General features: G+C 40.6%; 1 protein-coding gene across 4 annotated transcripts; it reads right to left on the bottom strand.

Moving 5' to 3' along the window:
* Positions 1-6,318: 6,318 nt before the first annotated feature.
* kcna2b (potassium voltage-gated channel, shaker-related subfamily, member 2b) lies at positions 6,319-14,872 on the bottom strand. Of its 4 annotated transcripts, none has more exons than XM_044209752.1 (3): positions 14,077-14,872; positions 13,097-13,144; positions 6,319-12,294 (listed from the first exon to the last, which is right to left on the bottom strand). In XM_044209752.1, exon 3 carries the CDS (start codon positions 12,175-12,177, stop codon positions 10,675-10,677), a length of 1,503 nt encoding a protein of 500 aa, XP_044065687.1. In that variant the 5' UTR covers positions 12,178-12,294; positions 13,097-13,144; positions 14,077-14,872; the 3' UTR covers positions 6,319-10,674. The 4 variants fall into 4 exon arrangements, with proteins under 4 accessions (XP_044065687.1, XP_044065685.1, XP_044065686.1 ...); XM_044209750.1 differs by having other exon boundaries at positions 13,097-13,238; XM_044209751.1 differs by having other exon boundaries at positions 13,097-13,238; positions 13,605-14,872.
* Positions 14,873-21,653: the final 6,781 nt, after the last annotated feature.

Here is a 21,653-nt window from a genome sequence, read left to right on the forward strand (position 1 = left end):
ATCAGACTTTTAGCAAAAGGCTTTATACATCTTTTTCACAAATGCAGCAGTATTCCCCAAGACCTGTAAACAGACTTTGATGTGTAAAATTACTTGAGTTCCCCTTTCAAAGACTGTAGATACCCACTTGATTTGACAACTGAATTGTACAGAATGAAGATTGTGGATTTTGTCCCCCATTTCACGGCCAGTATGGACAATTACAGCAACCAATAACTTTTTCAATGAACATATGAGCATGTGAGTGTTGTTTTAAGATGGGCTTGGAAAATAAACATTGCTTAATACTTTCTAATCCTGCATTCCATATAGGCATTTTACTTTCAACAATTCCACCTGCACCTCTTTGCTTTCTATTGTGTATCATTAGTAAGTACCTATATTGCATTTCAAATGGGCCACATAGGTCAAAATGGTAAACTCCCCATAACACTGATTCACTGCATTGCTTACGGCCATGTTAATCTCCCATCGTCATTGTTTAAATGGATATGTCTGGCATGTGCCAGATTCCACTGGCCACTGGCTGACCATCTGACCTGCGTGCAGCCTCAGGCTGTGGAGGAGTTGCCATTGTCTGGCTCCTGACTGACTGAGCATGGATGGTACAGAGTCACATGGGGAGTAGTGCACAGTATGGATAGGCTTCCCTCTGCAGGCTTCTGGTGGCACTGCACTTTGGCGCTCACATACTTTGTGCACTCTCCACACCTTAGTTCTGAAATGTACGATTTTGGTTAGATTTGATTTTGTTTGTGTGACTGCTTGCATTTATTTGTACATGTGACCTGTCTAAAGTCAGTTTTGGACTGTCAGGTAAGGATGCACTAATCCCAAGAAAAACTTGTGTTTGAAACACTGGTTGATTGTATGATTTTTTCCAGAGGAATTTGCTCTGATGCTCTTTTAAAAAACAAAACTGTTTCCCCACATGCATACAGTGTCAATGGCCTCTGTGTTTTTCCAGTAAAATGGACGTAGATCTTCAGACTGCAGTACATAGCCACAGATCAGTTATGTAACACATTTATCAAAATTATTTAAATATGAAATTCAGAGCAGGTTCCATATTTATTTTTCTATTTTTGCCACCACTCAATATACACCAAATATCTTTTTCATATTTTTAATATTTGCTTATGTATATTTCAGTCTCAAGTACAATTAATTTTTAAATCCATAAATATTTGGGCTATACCCTAAAATTTATTTAGCCCCATCCTACAATTTGGACGTGTCATCTTGATTGTTCAAATCATTACCTTGTTTATGGGTCAGACATACTCCACGACATGTATCTTGCTGTCAGCTTTGCAGGCTACACAGCCACACAAGTCTGAATAATGCTGACTTTTTATATGTGTTTCCACCATCTCAATTCATATTCATGAGGGGCACTGTCTTCTTCCAGAAAGCCTAGGCTGCTGTCTCAACAGGCCTGATCTCCTGCTCTTCTCTCACTCACTCCCTCACAATTTTGTGTTTTTCCTACTTCTCCTGAAGTTGTTACTGCCAACACTCTACTCTGTTTTCCCATTAGAGTCACAAAAATAGGCCAAAGACAGTAGCGATAGGCAACTACAAAGACAAAGCAGACGGGGGGAAGAGAAAGGATAACAAAGGAAGGAAGATGTTGTACAAGTCTGTTAAATTAGGTTTGCAGTTTTTTCTTTGATGCTCTATGTCAGCTGGGTTTGCTTTTGGCTAATATTATTATTTATTGTCAGGAGAATACAAAAGCCTACTTGTTCACACGTCATACATCATATTTTGCGTTAATGCAGTACCTACTGACATCTCTGTTGAGCTTCATCCTTGGTTGCTGGGGTCTCAAGCCTCCTCTTCTCTGCTTGGTGGTGATAAGTGATGAGCGATGAAGCAGGTGGAAGGTAAAGGTTACTCTCCAGCCATATCACAGACACAGGGTTGGGTCTGGATGGAGGGAGAGTAAATTAACTTTTGAGTTTGAGATACAGTTACCAAAGCTAAGTAACCATCGACTGCTAATGCTTTCCAATCACCACCGCATTATGTAATTTACTTCTGATGCATACTTGATTGATACACAAAGAGGTATGAAGAACAAAAACAAAGAGCTGATTAGTGTGTGTGTGTGTGTGTGTGTGTGTGTGTGTGTGTGTGTGTGTGTGTGTGTGTGTGTGTGTGTGTGTATGTGTGCATGTGTGTCTAGTGGGCAAATCTGTGTTTTACAGCGTTCTTGTATGAGGAAAGGCAGGTAGAAAATAATTAATACAATAAAGCAAACTTGAACCTGCGAGATAGAAAAAAAACACACCTGGAGAAAGACAGACAATATCAAAAGGGACCAAAGAACAAGGGAGAAGTAGAAAAGCAAAATGGAGACCAGGAGGGATTTTAGAACATGGTTTTTGAGTTTATGAATTATTTATATGGGCGGGATATTTTAAGCCCTGCATATCATCATCTGTGAGCAATGAGTGGATGGAGGTACAGAGAGGAGGGGAGGAAGTGGGTATCATTTGCCTGTTTCCTCACTGTGGTGACTATTATTGTACTTGTGTACACACACACACACACACACACACACACACACACACACACACACACACACACACACACACACATCCTTACCTCTCACATGGACTCATACAAAGAACTATAAAAGAATCCCTGATGTTCATCGACACATTTTAACAGCAGAGAAGAATATCTCTCTATTTTTTAAAGAATGGGGTTTACTTTCCTCACATACAGGAATTGAGATTTTTTGGTAGTTTTTTGACAGTCTTACTTTCTGTTGCAGAGGTGCTGACTTCTTTTTACTGTAATAAAGCAAGAAAAGCAGAACTGAAACTACTGACTTTTTCTACAAAAATAAAAGCAAAATAAGAAATATGTGTCATTCATTTTCTCTGTTTTTTTGCATATTTCAGCCTTAATATCTTTATTTTATTTCTGAATAAAAACTCATGAAATATTTTTTGATGCAATTTTCAGTGTTTGAGGGCTATATTATACTTTTTGTAAACAGTATTCAGTACAGTTTGACACCTATACATTTAAAATGTGAAACAGTTGGTTGGCTTATATGCAATATTTAACAAGTAGAGGACATAAAGAGGAAGTAAAAATGATTTGGGTTACACAGTATCGATGCTGCACAGTTTACCAGTAATGCACAGAGAGAATAATGAATCCAAGTTTGGTATACACAGACATTTGCATGCCTGCTCATGGACACTGGGATAACAGAAGCAGATAGCAGATAGAATAACAGAAACAAATGAATGAAGGAGTATGTTTATATGTTTATGTGTGAGTCACTAGGTGAATTCATGTGGTCCATAAACACAAAAAAGTGAATCACAAACTTAGCACGGCAGGCAACTTTAAAAGAAGCCCTTCATCGTCTGTCTATTCAGCCGATAGAAATCCACATGCTGAGGGTATCTGTTCTTAGGTTTAACTCAATTGAAATGTCTCAAAACTAGTGTTGAGTTTCAAAATCCTGACATCATGCTGTTTGTCAGTCCACACACACACACATTTGGCTAAACCTTTAATTTGTTAAAAAGCTATTATCTTTCCTCACTGTTTGAATTGGTACCCTTTAGCTAAGTGGGGTGTCTGTAATTTTTTCCTTCATTCTCTGATACCCACTTGTAGGTAAAAGAGAGGATTTTTTTCTGAAGCCTGCACAGAGGTTGTCTTAAGTGTAACTGAGTCTCTTATTATACAGCAAGGTTTATGCTAAAAAAGGAGCATGGGTCACACAGTGTATCCCTTTACTCCTTTATTTTATCATGCATAATTCTTCTTTCTATAAAGGTCACTGCAGTGCTTGGTAGGCTAGGCTATGTAGATTAGTTTGTTATGCCTCTCAACACGTTACCCTGTGCCTTGTGTTTGTTTTACTTCCACATGCCTAATTGTGTTGACAGATGGAGTACAGTAAAGAAACAGTATGGCTGAAAATATTAACGGCAGTAGGTTTCCTTTCTGTTTATAGGGACTGCCTCCTTCTCCATATATGTCATATATGGATATATTTTTGAATTGGTGTCTGTAAACTGGACTAGCTGCAAGTTAACTGCAGAAATAAGATGAAGTAAAGGATTTAATGCCAAAATGCTATGTACATTATACATAAAAATTGTCTTGTTATTCCTCACTCTATTTTATTAGATGTAAGAATTGTTTATGTGAATATCTTCAAATAAAATGAGAGTGTCACTAATTTCAAATGGTGGATATCATCCTGTTAAACACAGTTCTTAAATCAGCTCACCGTAAACAGTTATTACAAACTATTAATGCATCTTACTGGCTAAGACAATATTGAAGACCCTTGCAGTGCTGTGTTTGGCTGTAAGTAAAGGTATATAATGGAGAGCAGCCTACAGAATGTAGGCCAAACCCATAATCAATTCAGCTCATTAAACACATTGACAGGCTGAAGCTCCCCAGTGGCATCTTTTCTCATACGTCCACCTCCTCTCCTCAAAGTCCCACTCCCACTCCACCCCCTCTATTATTCAACAAAAACTACTGATCCAACAAAAAATCTTGGTCGTCCAACACTATAAACTATGTTTACCAATTTACATCGAAAGCAAGAAAAAGATATTTCTTATAAACAGAATAACCTGCTGTGTGTGCTATTAATTAAGGAGGTTAATATAGAGGGCTTTTTCATCACTCCTGTCCTGGGAAAGGGCTTCCCCTCCTCCACACACACACTCACACATACACATAAATATACAGATGTGCACACAGTGCATAGACAGGTTTCTCCTATGGAACCTGGTGTGCTATAAAGAAAGTTCAGGTTGACAGGCCATTAACTGGGCTGTGTTTTAGGTTACAAATCAGCTCATACTGCAATGGGCAAATGTTCACAGCATGTGAAGCATTCACTCGGTCTATTTGATATTGCCTCATGCAACATACAATCACACGTGCGCTTGTGTCCATCAAAATGACAGGCCATAGAAAAGAAACATATATATATATATATATAAAAACCTATATATATGGTAATATATTAATTTTATTATTTTCTTGTGGTCACTTTGAATCATTTGAGAAATGTTGCCTACAAAATGAAAGCATAAGTCAGGGCAACAGCAGGAATAAAACACACACATGGTAAGATGGGATAAACCACATATGTGTGATATAGTTGGAATATTGGCTGTCTTGGCTGGCTTAAAGAGAACTGGAGTGAAGCTCCTGTTTAATACATAGCTAATCAAGCCAATCAGTGGATCAATACCCATCAGTATCTGAAAGGCTGCCTGGCTACTGTCCTTAGCTGACATACCGGAACCCAGCCAACTGAGACGGCCAGAGGGAGCATTATACTCCTGCTAATATATGTCTGAGAGGAGAATCAGATCACCCACTGTGCATTACTTTGGTGTTTAGCGCTGCTGGAGAGGCAAAGATGGAGAGAGATCAACACAAGAGAAAATGTGTGGGAAATGAAATATGAGAGGGGCAAATAATAGAGAGGGAAAGTGAGAACAAACTCAAGCAGCAGTGATGAGAGCAGAAGGGAAAGACAATGAGAGGAGAGACAAACATTTTCAGCTACTAGGGGAAGTGTTAGACTCTGTGAAATGGCACTAATAGAGCGAACGTTTGTACTTGTCCCACTCTATGTTAAACCAGAAGTCAAGAGCGTTTTGCTCTCCTCTCTCTTCCTCACTCTCTGTCTCACTTTCACCCTTGCTGGTTTTATAAATATACCACTTCGCTTTCTCAGTATGCCAGAGAGAGCATAAGATTCACTTAAATAGAGAAGCGGGACACAAAACCATTGAGTAGGTGAGGGTCGATAGTCAATTAAAATATACCTTCTGTAATGGACATAAGAGCGGCCGCTCCACTGGTGCTTTCATCAATTTACATTGTATATGGAACTTTTAGGTTTTCTTTCTCATGGCTTTATTCGCTTTATTCGAGCACCAAAGAAGAATTGGATATATTACAAAATGTATGCTTGATTAACTTTGCTATGTTGTAACACAGGACCTACAGTAAGTTGTTGGATTTCATGAAAACAGTCACTGATTTAAATTTTGATGATCATTTTCTGCTCAGTTCTGTGCGTTCTGAACATACAAAGTATATTGTTATGGTCAAAAACACCATAGATACAAATCACTTGTCCAAACAACTGATTATTGGTGGTTATCATTATGAGACAAATGGATCTAAATCCACTATTAGAATTGCACATCTTTTTGCCTTCGTATTGTATCACATGAGAAAGACACACAGTAGCTTGAGGTCATCATAAATATACTATTATTGATATTATCATCAAGACCATTATTATTCATAACAGTTTTATTTTTTACAATTATTTTGAATGATGAAAGTATCTCTATAGATATTCTCTATTAATCTGTTTATATTCACTGGCAGTCCTTGTGAAGGGCATAGCAAGCGTTCAGATCCATATTTCCTTTAACAATGGACAATTTGCATCTTCGTTCAGTCTTTTTCCTTACACTGGTAGAAAAAACACAGGCTTTATACAGACAATTGAGTATAGACCACCATGAGTAGAGACCACACTACAGTGAAGAGGCTGAGGATTATCTAAATCATACACACACATTTGTGACTAGTTGAAGAAGTTAGAGGAAGTAGAGGAAGTGGAAGAGGTTGTCTGGGGGTAAATATGTATTAAGACATTACAGTGAGAATCTATTTGACCAAGGCCTGCATGTGTATTTCAGTCAAACCTCAGCCCCTGCACTGTGAGGCTCAAAGGTGAGCCAGTAATAACATTGAAATAGAAAAACATAGTGAAAAAAACAAACAGTTCAATTATACAGTGTCTGATGACACAAATAAGTTAAAGTTCTCATAGAAATGATATTTCCTTTTTGATTTCTTAATACTTCTATCCTTAGTCCCTGGAGCATATTAAACCTAAGAGACTACTACTATACAACTTTAGTTTCTTGGATTAATTCAGCAAGCATACACTTCCGATTCCCTGCTACACAGGAATCTGTACATGGCAGAAGCTTGTTTTAAAGCAGAAGCTTTAGGCATTTTAAGACATCATTGAAAGCAGCTGTAACTCTTTGATACATTGTTTACATGGCTACGTGTGTTCACCACCAGCAGTGGGTTAAAGTCCATTCACTTTGTGGCCTTTAAGTTTGATAGAACCACAGGTGTCTGTCCTGACAACAGATGTGACCCATAAAGGTGTATGTTCACAGGCAGTGTGTGTACACGTCAGTGTTTTTATGTGGTCAAATGTCCGGCGTGTGTGTATGAGCGTGTCAAGTGTCGTCTTGTCTGTGTTGTGGAGTACAGCAAACACGTGTTTTCCTTGGTTGAGATGATCCTGATGTGCCATCCTGTTGGTTTCTCCAAGAGGGTGTTTTTGTCTTGACAGAGTGTCACTTCAGTAGTGTGCTTGGTAACAAGAGTGGAAAAGACGGCAGTACAGACGAAGCTTTCAAGCCACATAAAGTCACATAGGTGTCCCAGTACACAAGAAGAGTTCAGAAAAATACAAGTACACATCAGAGTACAAAGCAAAGGAGGGTGTGGGCAGTGTTTACTTTCATTATCATATTTTCCTTCCCAACTTTTCCTCTCTGCCATTCCAAGTAACTGGTCCTGGCTGATTCTGAAGCTTATCTCATATGTCAACACATGCTTGTAGATCTCATCTCTAGTGAGTGTACCAGGGCATTCCTTTCAGTTTTCTTTGTTTAATACACTATATGTATGTGTTGAATATATACACAGGCTGTAAACAGTGTGCTAGGATGGAATAGAATATAGAGAGCACCATAGTCGTTCTGGCCTGGAGTCAAGGAGAGCAGTGTTTTAGATAACTGCTACCACATTGTCTCTAAAAGCTATACACTCAGCTTGTGTGCATCTAAAAGCTCTCTATTTCTCTCACAATCTCTTTGTCTCTCTCATTCTCTCTCTCTCTCTCTCACATACACACACACATGCACAGACACCACTACACACAGAGTGATGGACCTATATATCAGAGATACAGAAGGGCACTCAGACAGTCCCTTAGAGCATTATGATACACTTCACTGAGCAAAAAGTCTGACTGGCTGACTGACTGTTTGGATCTCTGTGCATCCACTGGGCTGGCAGCAGATAGTAGCTGTTTGCTTTCACTATGATACACCGTTACTGGGTTGTGACTTTAAAGCTGAAGGGAGCGGGACATTAGTTAACATCTGAACTGTGGATCACAGGTTCAGCTATGCCTGTTCTGGAGTCAGTGTGGCTTTGGACTCTCATTCCCGAACCTTCCCTGTTTCCTCCCATGTTTAACTTGCTTTTACTTTCTCAATCTTCCTTACATTAGTGATAGTTAACAAATCTTCTCATGGACACATAACCGCCTAAATACTTCACATGGATTGCGACTCAGCAAAATTTCAGATAGCAATGGCAAGAAGATGCATATGCAAAGCATAACACATACTTCTAAAACAAGACACGTCTTTCATACAGTATATTGCACATAGCGCCAGTACCTCTACAGATATAGGAATATATTCATGTCAATTGGCTTTTTAAGTATTATTCATACTAATTCATGCTACAATGAATACTTCAAAGGACATGCAGCACTACAACAGCAGAATAGCATCTGTTTGATAAAAAGCTGATAAAGGACACATAGCCGAGGTCCTGCATTATGCGGGAAAAATCCACCAATGGAATGAATGTTCAAACTGCATGAGTACCAAAAGCATTTCTTTTACAACCCAATATACAGTATGCCAGGTGGTGGCACATTTCTCTTCTGTGACCTGATAATTGAGCTAGCAACACTTGTTGCAATAAAATCTAATAGTGAAATAACAAAAAAATATTTTTTGTTGTTTTTAACAAGTTTACTATTTTTGATCTATTGTTTAAGGGGAGAAAAAAGAGGGCAAGACAGGCAAAGATTAGTTATCAGCTTGATTAGGTAGGAGAAATCAATGTTACCTGTATTGCTAATGAGCTTCTGGATATCACAAGCAAGCTTACTGCAGACTTAAATGCTAACATTGCTTCTTACCACTATCCAGCAAGACTGAATAATACAAAGCTGGCATTGCTGGTATGACAATAGGTGGACCTTAAAGGTGTCATGGATTAATTTTAGTTGATCACTGAGCTTTTTCTTTGGTAGAGGGCCTTGAGAAAAACTGTAATTTTAAACTTTTTGAGTAAATACCATAAAAAATACATTAATTATACATAAAACTACTTAACTTTGCTTCCATAAATCTTAAACTGTGTTTTAATGTTTGATGAATCATTTTCTGGTCAATTCTGTGCATTCTGGACATACAAAGTATATTGTCATGGTGAAAAACATCATAGATAAAAATTAGCTTCAGACAAAACAACAAACTAAAAACTCATCCTTGTTTGCTCCTTAATCTCATTTTATCTACTTCTACAAACATGGAATGCTATGAAGTCAAGAACAGCAATATTTTTGCTGGGCAGCAGTGTCAAACTGAACACTTCTCACTGTCTATTACAGTGGACCTGGGTGGCAGCTAAAGAGACACTTAAAGGTGCAGTTAAGAGAATGGAGATATAGGCACTCACTCAGAACGCTATAAAGAAAATATTCACTATCTTTCTTTCTACATCAGGTATTTTAACCATAAAACACACACACATTCATCATATTACTAAAAAGCATACATTACAACAAATCAAATGAACACACATCAATAAATAAACAAGACATTCACTCTGTTTAGAGAGACATTTCTTCAGTCCACCTGCTAGCCTGCATTGGCTGGAAACAAAACAGGTAGAGTCTTGAGAAAGTGTACATACTGTAAATCCACTTGAGCGTCATCAAGGAAAAATAACAGGAAAAAGAAGGTGGTTTGTTATTGTGGTCCAGAATTACAGCACAGCACTGTCATCTATCTGTTGGTCTCTACAGAGGCCACTATCTTGTACTAGACAATATCTAGTGCAGGCCCAGGGAGGAATGCTAGTGCACTCAGGGTTTTTCTCTGACAGAGAAAGCAACAAATGACCATTTGGCCAAAAGCATATTAGTATCGCTCTCTCTCGCTCTCTGTTGCTCAATTCAGTTTTCCCCTGACAGAACAGCTGTGATCTTGGTGATTTAGTTTTTTCTCTGAGTCAGGACCTTGGCAGTTAGAGCAGCAGATTGAAGTTGCTCACGAATGCTGATAATATGGCCTGTTTTAAATCACAAGTTCATATGTTAAGTTACGGTTAAAAATAAAGGTTACGCTGATCAAAAGTTTTGTTATCGTGCATCTTCTCCCAGCGGCAGTTTGAGCAATAAGTTAGAAACTAGTGTTACCTTTACGGTGTTAATATTGATTATTACTGGTTAGGCTACTGTTTTGCTACTGTTGCGAGCAGGACGACTACTGTCACATAGGTAAGACTAACTCCATGCAGACACTGACAATGTCCTAAATAAGCCGGGTGGCCGTTCTATGATATGTGCCATAGGATGTGGGAGAACATGATGTCCTGTCTACTGACCTTTTCTCCAAGTTAATCTCACTCATCTGCTCTGGAGTCACAAACTGGGCACCATAGTTGGTCAATACAGGGAGTCATACCTTCATCCTCCTGTTACAGTCCCTATAGACCCCAGCTGAAGTTAACCATCTACAGTAGCTCACATTATACATCTGTACGCATCTTAGTGATGTTTACGTAGTTAGTGTTAGCCAGGGTGCAGTTTCCTGTTTTCATGCTCTCTGGTCTTAACCCCTCAGTGCTGTGGTTATCAGCCTCCTGGATCTCCACATAGTCAGATTTACTGAGAGTGGATCCACTGCCGCTCCGACCACTCTTCTTCAGATCGTCAACTGAGCTGGCTTTAGGCACACTTGGGATATTAAGATACTGTGCCTGTTCCTCGCCCTCCGTCTCTCTGTGGTAGAAGTAGTTGAAGTTTGACACGATGACAGGTACAGGCAGGGCAATAGTTAGCACACCGGCAATTGCGCAGAGAGACCCCACAATCTTTCCTCCAATGGTTGTAGGGACCATATCTCCGTAGCCCACGGTAGTCATGGAAACCACGGCCCACCAAAAGGCCTCAGGGATGCTGCTGAACTGGGAATGTGGCTCATCTGCTTCTGCGAAGTAGACAGCACTGGAGAAGAGGATCACACCGATAAACAGGAAGAAGATGAGGAGGCCCAGCTCACGCATACTGGCCTTCAGAGTCTGTCCCAAGATCTGGAGCCCCTTGGAGTGACGCGAGAGTTTAAAGATACGAAACACCCTGACTAGACGAATGACACGGAGAATAGCTAAAGACATAGCCTGCTGGCCTGCCTGGCTGTCCTCTGGCCTCTCTGCTAGCTCTGTGCCCAGGGTGATGAAGTAGGGGATGATTGCCACTATATCAATGATGTTCATGATGTTGCCAAAAAATCCAGCTTTACTGGGACAGGCAAAGAACCTAACAAGGAACTCAAAAGAGAACCAGATGATGCAGAGGGTCTCCACGATGAAGAAAGGGTCTGTGAAATAATCCGAGCCGCTATAGGTAGAGGTGGCATTGGACCTAGACTGGAATGGAGAATTGTAAATCTCCACATCATCATTTCGGAAAACTGGCAATGTTTCCAGACAGAAGCTGACGATAGAGATAAGAATCACCATGACAGAGATGATGGCAATGATGCGAGCAGGACCTGAGCTCTCTGGATACTCAAACAGCAGCCATACTTGTCTCTGAAACTCATTCTCTGGCAGAGGCCGCTCCTCTTCCTTTATGAAACCTTCATCCTCCCTGAAGATTTCCATAGCCTCCTCACCCAATTCATAAAATCGGATCTCCTCAGAAAAAATGTCCAGGGTCACATTAACAGGCCGGCGCAGCCTCCCTCCTGATTGATAATAATACAGAATAGCATCAAAACTTGGCCGATTCCGGTCAAAAAAGTACTCGTTCCTGAGAGGATCAAAATACCTCATCCTTTTCTTGGGATCCCCCAGCAGCGTCTCTGGAAACTGAGAGAGGGTCTTGAGCTGCGTCTCAAAGCGCAAGCCTGAGATGTTGATGACGACCCTCTCGCAGCAATCATGATCTGGCTCTGGGTCGTACTGGTCATGAGGCTGACCCGGATGTGCTGCGGCTTCGTCCGCAGGGTCGCTGGTAGCAACTGTCATGGTGGAAGGAGATGGGACCTGCAGGTTTCAGAAAGGATGGGGCCACGTCGGGCCACGAGGAGATAAAGGCTCCACACGCTTGTGGGTTCAGGTACAGGCAGATTGGCCTGCAAAGAGCTACAGGACAGGATAGAAAGCAGAGAAAGGCTACAACAATGAATGTGATGAGCAAGAAATCTCATACTTTTGAATCGATTTATTAATTGCATGCATATTCAACAACATCACTGGCATATATTTTTGAACCATTCATTTTTTTAAACGTAACATCGTCACAGACTAAAATTGACAGTAATTCCCAGAAATGCTGTGTTACTTCAAGACCTTCCTGCAAACAGGCAAGAGCAGGGCAGTTGAAAATAATAAAGGGGGGGCAGAACCATTTGAGCAAATTGGCTCCATTGTGTCTATGTGTATTAGGTTATGAGTTCTCTCTCATATGAGCACACTGCACGATCAATATGCTAGCCAGTAATACTGTATCAGCTCTCAAAGGGTGCAATTACAACAAACAAACCTGATTATATGCTGAGTGCTCCATACAATCTCTGATGACTTTCCTCTCTCTGTATGTGTGATGTGACCAACATTCTCTCCCAAAGCCGAGAAAAACTTCATCAAGTTATTGATCAAATTAATAGTTTATCAGTAAATTATATTTAGAAATGTTTAGCCAGTGGTAGCCAGCCATAGCCAGTGGTTGACATAGCCCACTGCATTACTGCAGAGTTGTTTGAACAGTATATAACCCTCAAATTTCATAGGCCACTGCACAAAAGTTGCATGTATGAAGATGTACGCCTATAGTATTGGATACTAGGACTATTTTAGGCCACACATTTTTACTTTAGAGACACAAATATAAGTGTAATTTGGCAGTGAAAGCAACAATATCGGAATAAAAACACAAAAGTCCTACCTATTTGCACTGGCACGTGTAAGGCTTGTTGTCCTCTGATGGTACTGCCTAAAGGGCCCAGCAGAAGTGTCAGGTCAAAAGTCAGCCCCCACAGTCAAAGCAGCCCCTTTCTGCCAGCCATATATCACCTGAAGCTCCGGCTCTGCAGCAACGCAGCAGTGGGAGTGGGAGAGGGGACAAGGCGTGAGGATGCAGGAGTTACCTCCCACGCCTCAGTGACCAGCAGATACATGTTGTAATAAAGCTAGCTACAGGTTGAAGCTGGTGGGGGGCGATGATGTTGTGGTGGGAATAAACTGCTTTTCCATTAAAGCAAATCTTAAAATGCTGGCATCAGCAACATATGACGCCCCCACTTCAGAACAATACGCCGCCGCCTGCAACAACAGCAAAGGTAATCCTCTAGCCTGGTATCTGCAGAGACTTATTGGGGAGGCGCTGCTGTCAGTAGCCTATTTCTACTCGCAAGCACCCATGCTTCGGCAGATTTAATCTAAAGCGAAATCACCTGTTTGATCCCGAAACAGGTGCCTGAAGATTTTTGCATCTCTGTGTTTTCCATTTTATCGCATGTAAATTCCACCATCTTTTTTTCTGATGGGGAATATCCATATGAAGACACCAATGATGCACATTAGTAACAAATGGAATCATATGGTCACAATCTATTCCATAGAATAACGCAGTCCTCTGATGGCGTTTTTAACACTTGAACTATTTTTTTTTTCATAAATTTGAGAAAAAGCAGCCACGTTCATGCACTGGGATATTCAAACATTAAATGGCAGTGCTGTAGTTGATTGGCAAGCGCGAGTGAGTTAAGTTTGGAGTGGCAAGTGCCATACATGCTCAAGCCATTTGTAGCCCTCCCCTGTGTGGATCATGGACAGCCACAATAGACTCCATGCACTAAACAAAGCAGCATAGCATTATCTGTCGGACTACAGCATAATGTCAGATAATGGCATGCAGGAATTCACCCTGATTCTCTTGGTGCGCAGACGCATGTATGTTTATCCAGTTTGTCTCCTCTTAACAGGTGCCTTGAGATCGTGAGTCCATTCCTTCATATCTGTCCTTCTTCCCTCATTTGACTAATCTATCCAGTGGCTGTCATCTCATCACGACCAACTGTTTTTGAGCTGCCGGTTCTTCCCATGTCTCTCATATTTCACCATAATTCACCATAGTTGAGACGCGTGGGCTGCAGTAGGGTATCGCAGCGCATACTAAGAGCTTCTTGCGCGCCTCGCCCCATCCCTCTGCGCTCCCCCTTCCCCGACACTCCTGTCCTCACTGCTCCACATTAAAGGGGAAGCATCGCCCACCACTGGGTTGAAACGGTTTTCAACAAAACATGCGCCCCTCAGGAGAGAACAAAGGACAAAAAAAAACAGTTAAAGGTAGAAACTGACAAGATGAAGATAGATTTTCCTAAAATGTTGTAACTGACTTCGTGGCTTACCCTCTGCCCATGATGCATCTACACTTGACAACATAGCCTACATGCCCACATACACAATGCCCACACAAACATGTAATGCTTTCTTTTGGTCTGGAAGAATGCCAGGGGAAAATGAGAAAAAGAAATACTGTAGGACAAATCTTCTGAACTGAAATGAAGGCAATGAATTGAGAGAATGAGGGATAATGACACAGCAGCTGCAGAAATTCTGTGACCACTGTGTGAACAGGTCAAGTCCCAGGTCAACCTGCCTGAGCTATTCTAGTAACCCAAATGAGTCATTTTATCAGATTTTCCCATATCTTATGGATTGAGTGCTTGGATGTGTGCAGGTTTGAATGGCTGCTGCAATTGCCCCCATGTCTGTGTTGGGATAATCTGTTTGTGTGCATGTTTGTATGTTTGCTTTGTTATGTTTGTCTGCACAAATATAACAATACAGTATGCGCTCAAACATTATTATAGTAGAACTGTGTGAGTAAAATGTGCGTGCCACCTGTGAGGTCCTTAGTGTATGCAAGATTCAGAGGCAGTACAATTTGTCGAGTCGCTAATTATGCTCTTATCATTTACAGACCTGCATACTGTATCACAACTGCCCATACCTATTAAGCACATGCAGGCACACACTCACACACACACACAGACACACACACACACACACACACACACACACACACACACACACACACACACAGAGGACTGATGCTAACAGCTCTTAATGCAATCACAAACTAGATGAAGTTCAATGATTATACAGTCAAATGAACTGGTACAGTTTTCCTGCAGACAGTCTTCCCTGCCCTCCTTTCCTCCACTGCTTGAAAGTGGGCCAGGTGAAAAAAACCCACATATTTCTTCAGGCAGAGAACGGAAATCGCACATGAAAGAAAAAGAGACTCCACAACTCCCTGAGGAATACCACGTCCTCCCTCATGTGTTCTCCTTGCGCTGCCATTCTCTACAGCCCAAGGATAGGTTCAACGTGATATCCAGTCCTTCTTCCATTCAAAATACCAGAATACTGATTAAGATGATGACATGGGACCACAGGGACTGCAGCAGTAGCTCACTCTGCACAGAGCTGATCGACACTTTTGCATAAGTCGGCTGATTGATGGCCAGAAATCCTCATCGTCCGTGAATGTAAATGAAGAAAACCCAATTCTAAATGGAGGGCAGCTAAGAGCCCAATTACCAATATTCAGTGCTGGGTGTCAGCAGTGTAATGATTCATCATCCACCACCACATTCACAGCAATCATATATAACAGTTTTACTAGAGGGACAGGGAAGAGGGCACTTAGAGTATGGGATATAGGATTGAGTTTGTTGGGACTGAGGGAGAGGTTAGTACTCTGTTTACTGCAATGTTTTATTTCATTCTTGCAACTATTTCACATTTACACTTTGCATACACTTACAATTTTCACATCATATTTCATGTTAGAATTCAGTGTTCATAACCATGATCTTTTCCTTAACTGCAACCAACTGGTTTTATTTGGTTAACCTAAACCATACTGTAACCCTATGAATGATCCCTTAACCATACTATACCTGAGCCATAATTTAACCTCATCATACCTGAACCATGTTTTCAGTTGCCAATCCCAGACATTCTGGGGGACCCTGCTCCCCAAAACAATAGAAAAACACTTGTACTGAATTTTGCAGATAGTGACAATATGTCTGATAAAGAGAAATGTTACTCTGAAATGGACAGGTGCATGCCTGTCGGGTAACACAACGGGAAGCTGTAGTTTTTCAGTGTGTTTTTCCAACTCAGGCAATTAAGGTACTTTAAAACCCTTAGCACCTGACTGCCACAGTTTACTCCTTCTCTGAGTAATAGCTCGTAACTTACGGGGCGACTGTGGTGTAGTGGTAGAGCGGGTTGTCCACCAATCGGAAGGTCGACGGTTCTATCCCCTTCCTCACCCCACATGTTGAGGCCTCCTTGGTAAAGACACTGAACCCCAAATTCCTCCAGTGTGTGAATGACTTACTTCCTTTAAACTGATGAGCAGTTGGCACCTGTCATCAGTGCGTGATTGTCATTTGTAGTTGAAGCACTTGGAGTAGAAAAGACTAGAAAGGCACTATATAAGTACAGTCCATTTAACTCAGTCAAATCACACACAGACATTATACACATATTTTTAGATTCAGTATGACTTACACTGATACCATTATGTTACGATACATGTGGAGAATAAATGTCCATAAATCCACTGAGAAATCATAGAAAAAAGATGCTCCAGACACAGTTCAGGGATGCAGTTGTCTCGATTTTGTGTGTCAGACTCTGAAAACCCTTGATCTACAGTACTAATACTTTTATGTTACTGGCACAGAGTTGACCCATAGTTTTGAGGGCCATTGACCCTCCAACCATTTTAGATCCTTAATTCTGTCTCCAGTTCCCTCTCACCTTCAAGTTGTGCCAAGTCTCAGAATGGGACCATTGATTCTGTTTTGTGTTCAGCCGAGCAGACCAGATGGAACCTCACAGAGAAACTTAAGAATGCTTTCTAACTAATGGCCCCACGTGACTGCCTGTCTGAGCACTTTTTCACTGTATGAAACATATTTTTTAATTTAATCAGGCAATTTTTGATTGTGACTCCTTGTGCCAGCTGGTGCAGTTGGGCAGGGGCCCAGGCTGAGGGGGAGCCCCAAAATCTCTAGACAGAAATGTCTGTGTTGACTGAGTTTGGTTTGAGCTGTGGATAAGAAAAACTATTTTTTTTTTTGTAGATGGAATAATGATGGTCACATAAAAGATTGCCCAGAACTATAATGTGCACAGAACCTATTATTCCCATCACATTCAATTAATTTACTCAGAGAAAAAATTCACTGCAATCCCACACAAATAGTTCAATTGAGATTAAAATGTGAGATGATCAGCATATTTGTGTGTCAGCGTGCAAGTCAGCAGACCTGCACACCTAAAATCTCCACCCTTTTCTATGCAGCAGAGCATTTGGAAGTGAGAGAGAGAGGAGGAGCGTGAGTAAGAGACAGAATGAAAGAGAGAAGAGGGTGTTGATCCAACTTATGGCAGCAGACTGCAAGGGAGGAGCTTTGTCCTGGATGACCTCTGCTGGTGCTGCAGCAGGTGATCACTCACTTACAAGTTATAACACACTCACTGTCGCAGATGTAATGAGCAACTGTATTGACATGTGCATGCACACACCACCAGAACACATGCACACACTGAAATATACATTTAGACAAAGTTATACTAACTCCATGTTTCTTCATAGCTCCAAGACAAGAAACTTTAATGGAGAATGGAGAAACTAAACCAAGTACACAAATGCACGCACACATGCACATGATGGCAAATGATAATACATGCTCTGCTACTGGCTGCTTTGTCTCTGTTACGTCTATATTCCTAAATTACTGAACGACAGCTCCACATGCCACCTAACTTTTCATTTCACTATGAATACATGCAAATTGTTCTTCCATTCCTAATTAATTTTGGCATATAGGCATCGAAATAGCAATCCACAAAAGTAAATCTCCTCTATGACAACTTGCCAAGGAACTTAATTACCACATTAACTTATTTTGACCCTTCATCCCTCTTTTTTTCCTTGTTGTTGTTGTCTCCCCTCACTCCTCTCTCTCCCTGCATGTATCCCTCTGGGGTCCCTCTATATTTAGAGGTTGACCTTGGAAATTCTCCACCTGCCTGTTGAGAGCAGCCAGGCTGATGAGGAACACTGCTTTCATGATGACTTATGTCCTTACCTTTGAAGTAGAGTACTCTGCTATTGATTCTGGATGTGGTTTCGGTTTATCAGCCTTCGAAAACAAGGAAAAATCAATTACCTAACTCTGGATTTGTGACTTAGCTTAGAGAAGAAACTTGGGGGTATATTAACAATATGACTAGGTATGCACAGCTGAATATGTATGCTATATGCTGGAGATCTCCTTTACAATGAGGCTTGGCAGCTTGACTTTGAAATGTTCACTGAATGTGTAGTGACACTAAAGAAATCTCCCCAGCAAATGGGAGGAAAGCAAAAGGAGGAAAATGTTGAATTGATGTCAGGAAGAGCAGATGTGTGTTACAGAGAAGAGGGTGAGTTGAAGAGGACGTGAGGAGACTAACATAGTCAGCAGGCAATGTAGTTAGAGTTGTGCAGAAAATGAAAATTAAGGGGAACAATAGAGGTGGAGAGGTTAGCAGATAAAGGTCACAGTGACAGAGTGATGAGTCATCCAGTAGCGCACAGCAGCATCTCTCTCTCTCTCTTTGTTTTATGCTATCACTCTCTCCACCATCTGTCTGTTTGTTTTGACAGCAAAAACTGAGATGACTGGCAGCAGTCACCCCTTCCAACAGCTTGAAAGAAAATCAAATGTGTCTTAACATCTGGGTCTGAATATGCTGCAGATATTATTTTGGATGTTTTTGTTAGTGTGCCTGCATGTGTTGGTGCACATCAAAGACGGCATATAATGTGTATGTCTGAGATAGTTTTGTTTTGTGCATTTGCATATAGAACATACAGTACGTGTGGATAGGGAGTCCCACCTTGTCTCCTGCGCTTGTGGCTGAAAACTGGAACTGATCGGCCAATCAACATCCAGGAATAATCAGATTTTTGTGGAAGCACTAGCAACAGCGTCATCATCCTTAGCAACCATCCTTCCCAGTTGCCAATGGTGTGGCTCTGCTAGTGAACATAGAAATATCACTCAGTTGAAAGTCACAAAGAAATAAGTGAGCCACATGTAATGTTACCACATACATTAGGATAATATGTGAAGGATAAAAAAAGTTTTATTTTATGTCATGTATGTTAGGAAAGGTTGTAATCATTAGTGTGCTTATTTTTAAAGGTCTTACAAGGTTAAAAGGTTTTAAGGGTCTTTAATGAATTCAGGTCAAGTCAAATCAGATTTATTTGTATAACCTAACCCTTATTATTTTTATAACCCTTTTATAACCTTTCATAACCTATTTATATAACTTAAAATGAGAAAATTGTCTCAGGCGGTGTTACAACCTGAGCAACATATGACACCCTCTATCATTAGACCCTTAGGAAAAATACTGCATGTGCTTTTAAAGTAGCTATAATAAATATTTTCATAATAAAAATCTATCAAATGTTAATGTGAAAACTATGTGATAATATGAAAGGGGTCGCTCCTAGTGATGAACTTACAGAGAATTATCACTCGAATCTGCAGTTCCCCTCAGCTTTATGGAGCTTTATAGCAATTTTCAGCTTATTGTTTGTGCTGTCAGGCCTGCAACTTTACTGTTCTGGTTTACTCTCACTGCTTTTTAGCCACATCAGGTATCTGTTTTTAGCGAAAAAGCTCTAAGAACCCATTATATACTACCTGCTCAGCCCCAAACGGCAGGCGCACATAGTTAGTAACTAGCTAATGAACACAGTGGCGCATTTAACACCTCAGGAGTTGGTAGAGACCAAAAACAGAGCTAAAAGTGAATGAATATATTGGACTTAGATTTGCCAGGTGACCAGAAACACAACTCCAAATAATTGATAATGTTGTCCATAACTGCTGGATATTTAAATGAGCAACTGTTTTCTAATAAGTTCATAACAACATAAAAGGTGATAATATGTCAATGTAGTGTTCACAACTTATTTCTGCTGCCCCCAAGTGGTCAAAACAGATATCCGTTATTGGAGTCTTAAAGTAATTTAAAGTAATTTCATCTTCTTAAAGATGTTGGAATATGCTTTCATCATTAGCTGTGGTTGGCATTTAGCCCTGTAATCCTCTATGTTGTTTGTGTGTGCATACAATCTGGTGTTGGCTCATGAATGGCTTCTGTTGGCATTGTCTTAACTCAACTTAGACCTGCTGTTGAGTCCCTGCATGGTGAGACCCAATCTGCCTGTGGGGCAATACACTGATCCTCTGCCAGAGACACACACACTAGCACACAAAACAGAGACACACAAAATGACAAACTGGCATCCCCCACCCTTCTCAGAAGCCATGTACACATAAATGCTGCAACAATTGATACTAATATGAACAGCTTAAGTGGTGATCCTTTCAGTGCACCTGTAGAGGGCTTAATCTGTTCTATTTGGCCATTCTCTTTATCTTACCAACAATCCTTCCTTGTTGCAATGGAGATTTCCTGCTGTAGCGCCATGGCTGGTGGTGAGCTTTGATGACATCATAGGCATTTATGTGATCTCATAGGCAGTTGTGTCTTTCACTAACATGTTTAGTAAGAAAGTCAGAGAAAGAGAGAGAAAATGATAGGCAAAGAGCCAGAAAGAGAAAGAGTTTAAGGGGGATTTTGTCTATAATTGTGCTGTACTGATAAACATTTAGTCTAGAACTATCACCACATTTCCAATATGCCTTATAGAAAGGCGGTTTGATACTCGTTGACAATAGCCCAGAGAGATGGCAGAATTATTAGTGAGCTGGTGGGCTCACTGAAACAATAAAGCACACGTGCTCATACACAGGATGACAGTGTGATGGCTGTAAACCTCTGTAAGAATGTTAATATTTACCTCCTCGGCACAGGGAAGACATGAAGTTTTCCACTGGGCTCATACACAGTTCAGTTCTCTTTAAGGTCCAGCCATGCAGCCAAATGTGTGGCAACTTGAGATAATGTTCTCTTAAAATTTGGAATCACCATCTCTTTTTCAAGTCAAATCTAAATGCCTGGCTGATGTTGTAATGCACTTCTTAAATCTGTCAGACAGAATAGTGTCTTTTATTTTATTATTATCCCTCTATTTCATTGATGTTTACAAATAGATGCAGTATACTCTCATAAAGGACTGGCCCAGTCACCCTGTTACAGAGAGGTTGCCTTATTCTGTCTGTTCAGCACAACTACAAGGGAGACTTCGGTTGTGTTGAGTGTGTTTTTCTGTAACCATCCATCTAAAGGGCTGCGAGCCAAACACTGTTGTTCACTACTAAAAGACTGTCACTGTGTGAGGCTCTGCATGGGAAAAACTTGTTAAACAATGACATTTCCTGTGTGTCAGCATCTTTTTTATGGATACTTATGGTCCATTTAACTTTAGAAATTAGAGCAACATT

The sequence above is a fragment of the Siniperca chuatsi genome, linkage group LG10 (assembly GCF_020085105.1).
Source record: "Siniperca chuatsi isolate FFG_IHB_CAS linkage group LG10, ASM2008510v1, whole genome shotgun sequence".
Taxonomy (NCBI): Eukaryota; Metazoa; Chordata; class Actinopteri; order Centrarchiformes; family Sinipercidae; genus Siniperca; species Siniperca chuatsi.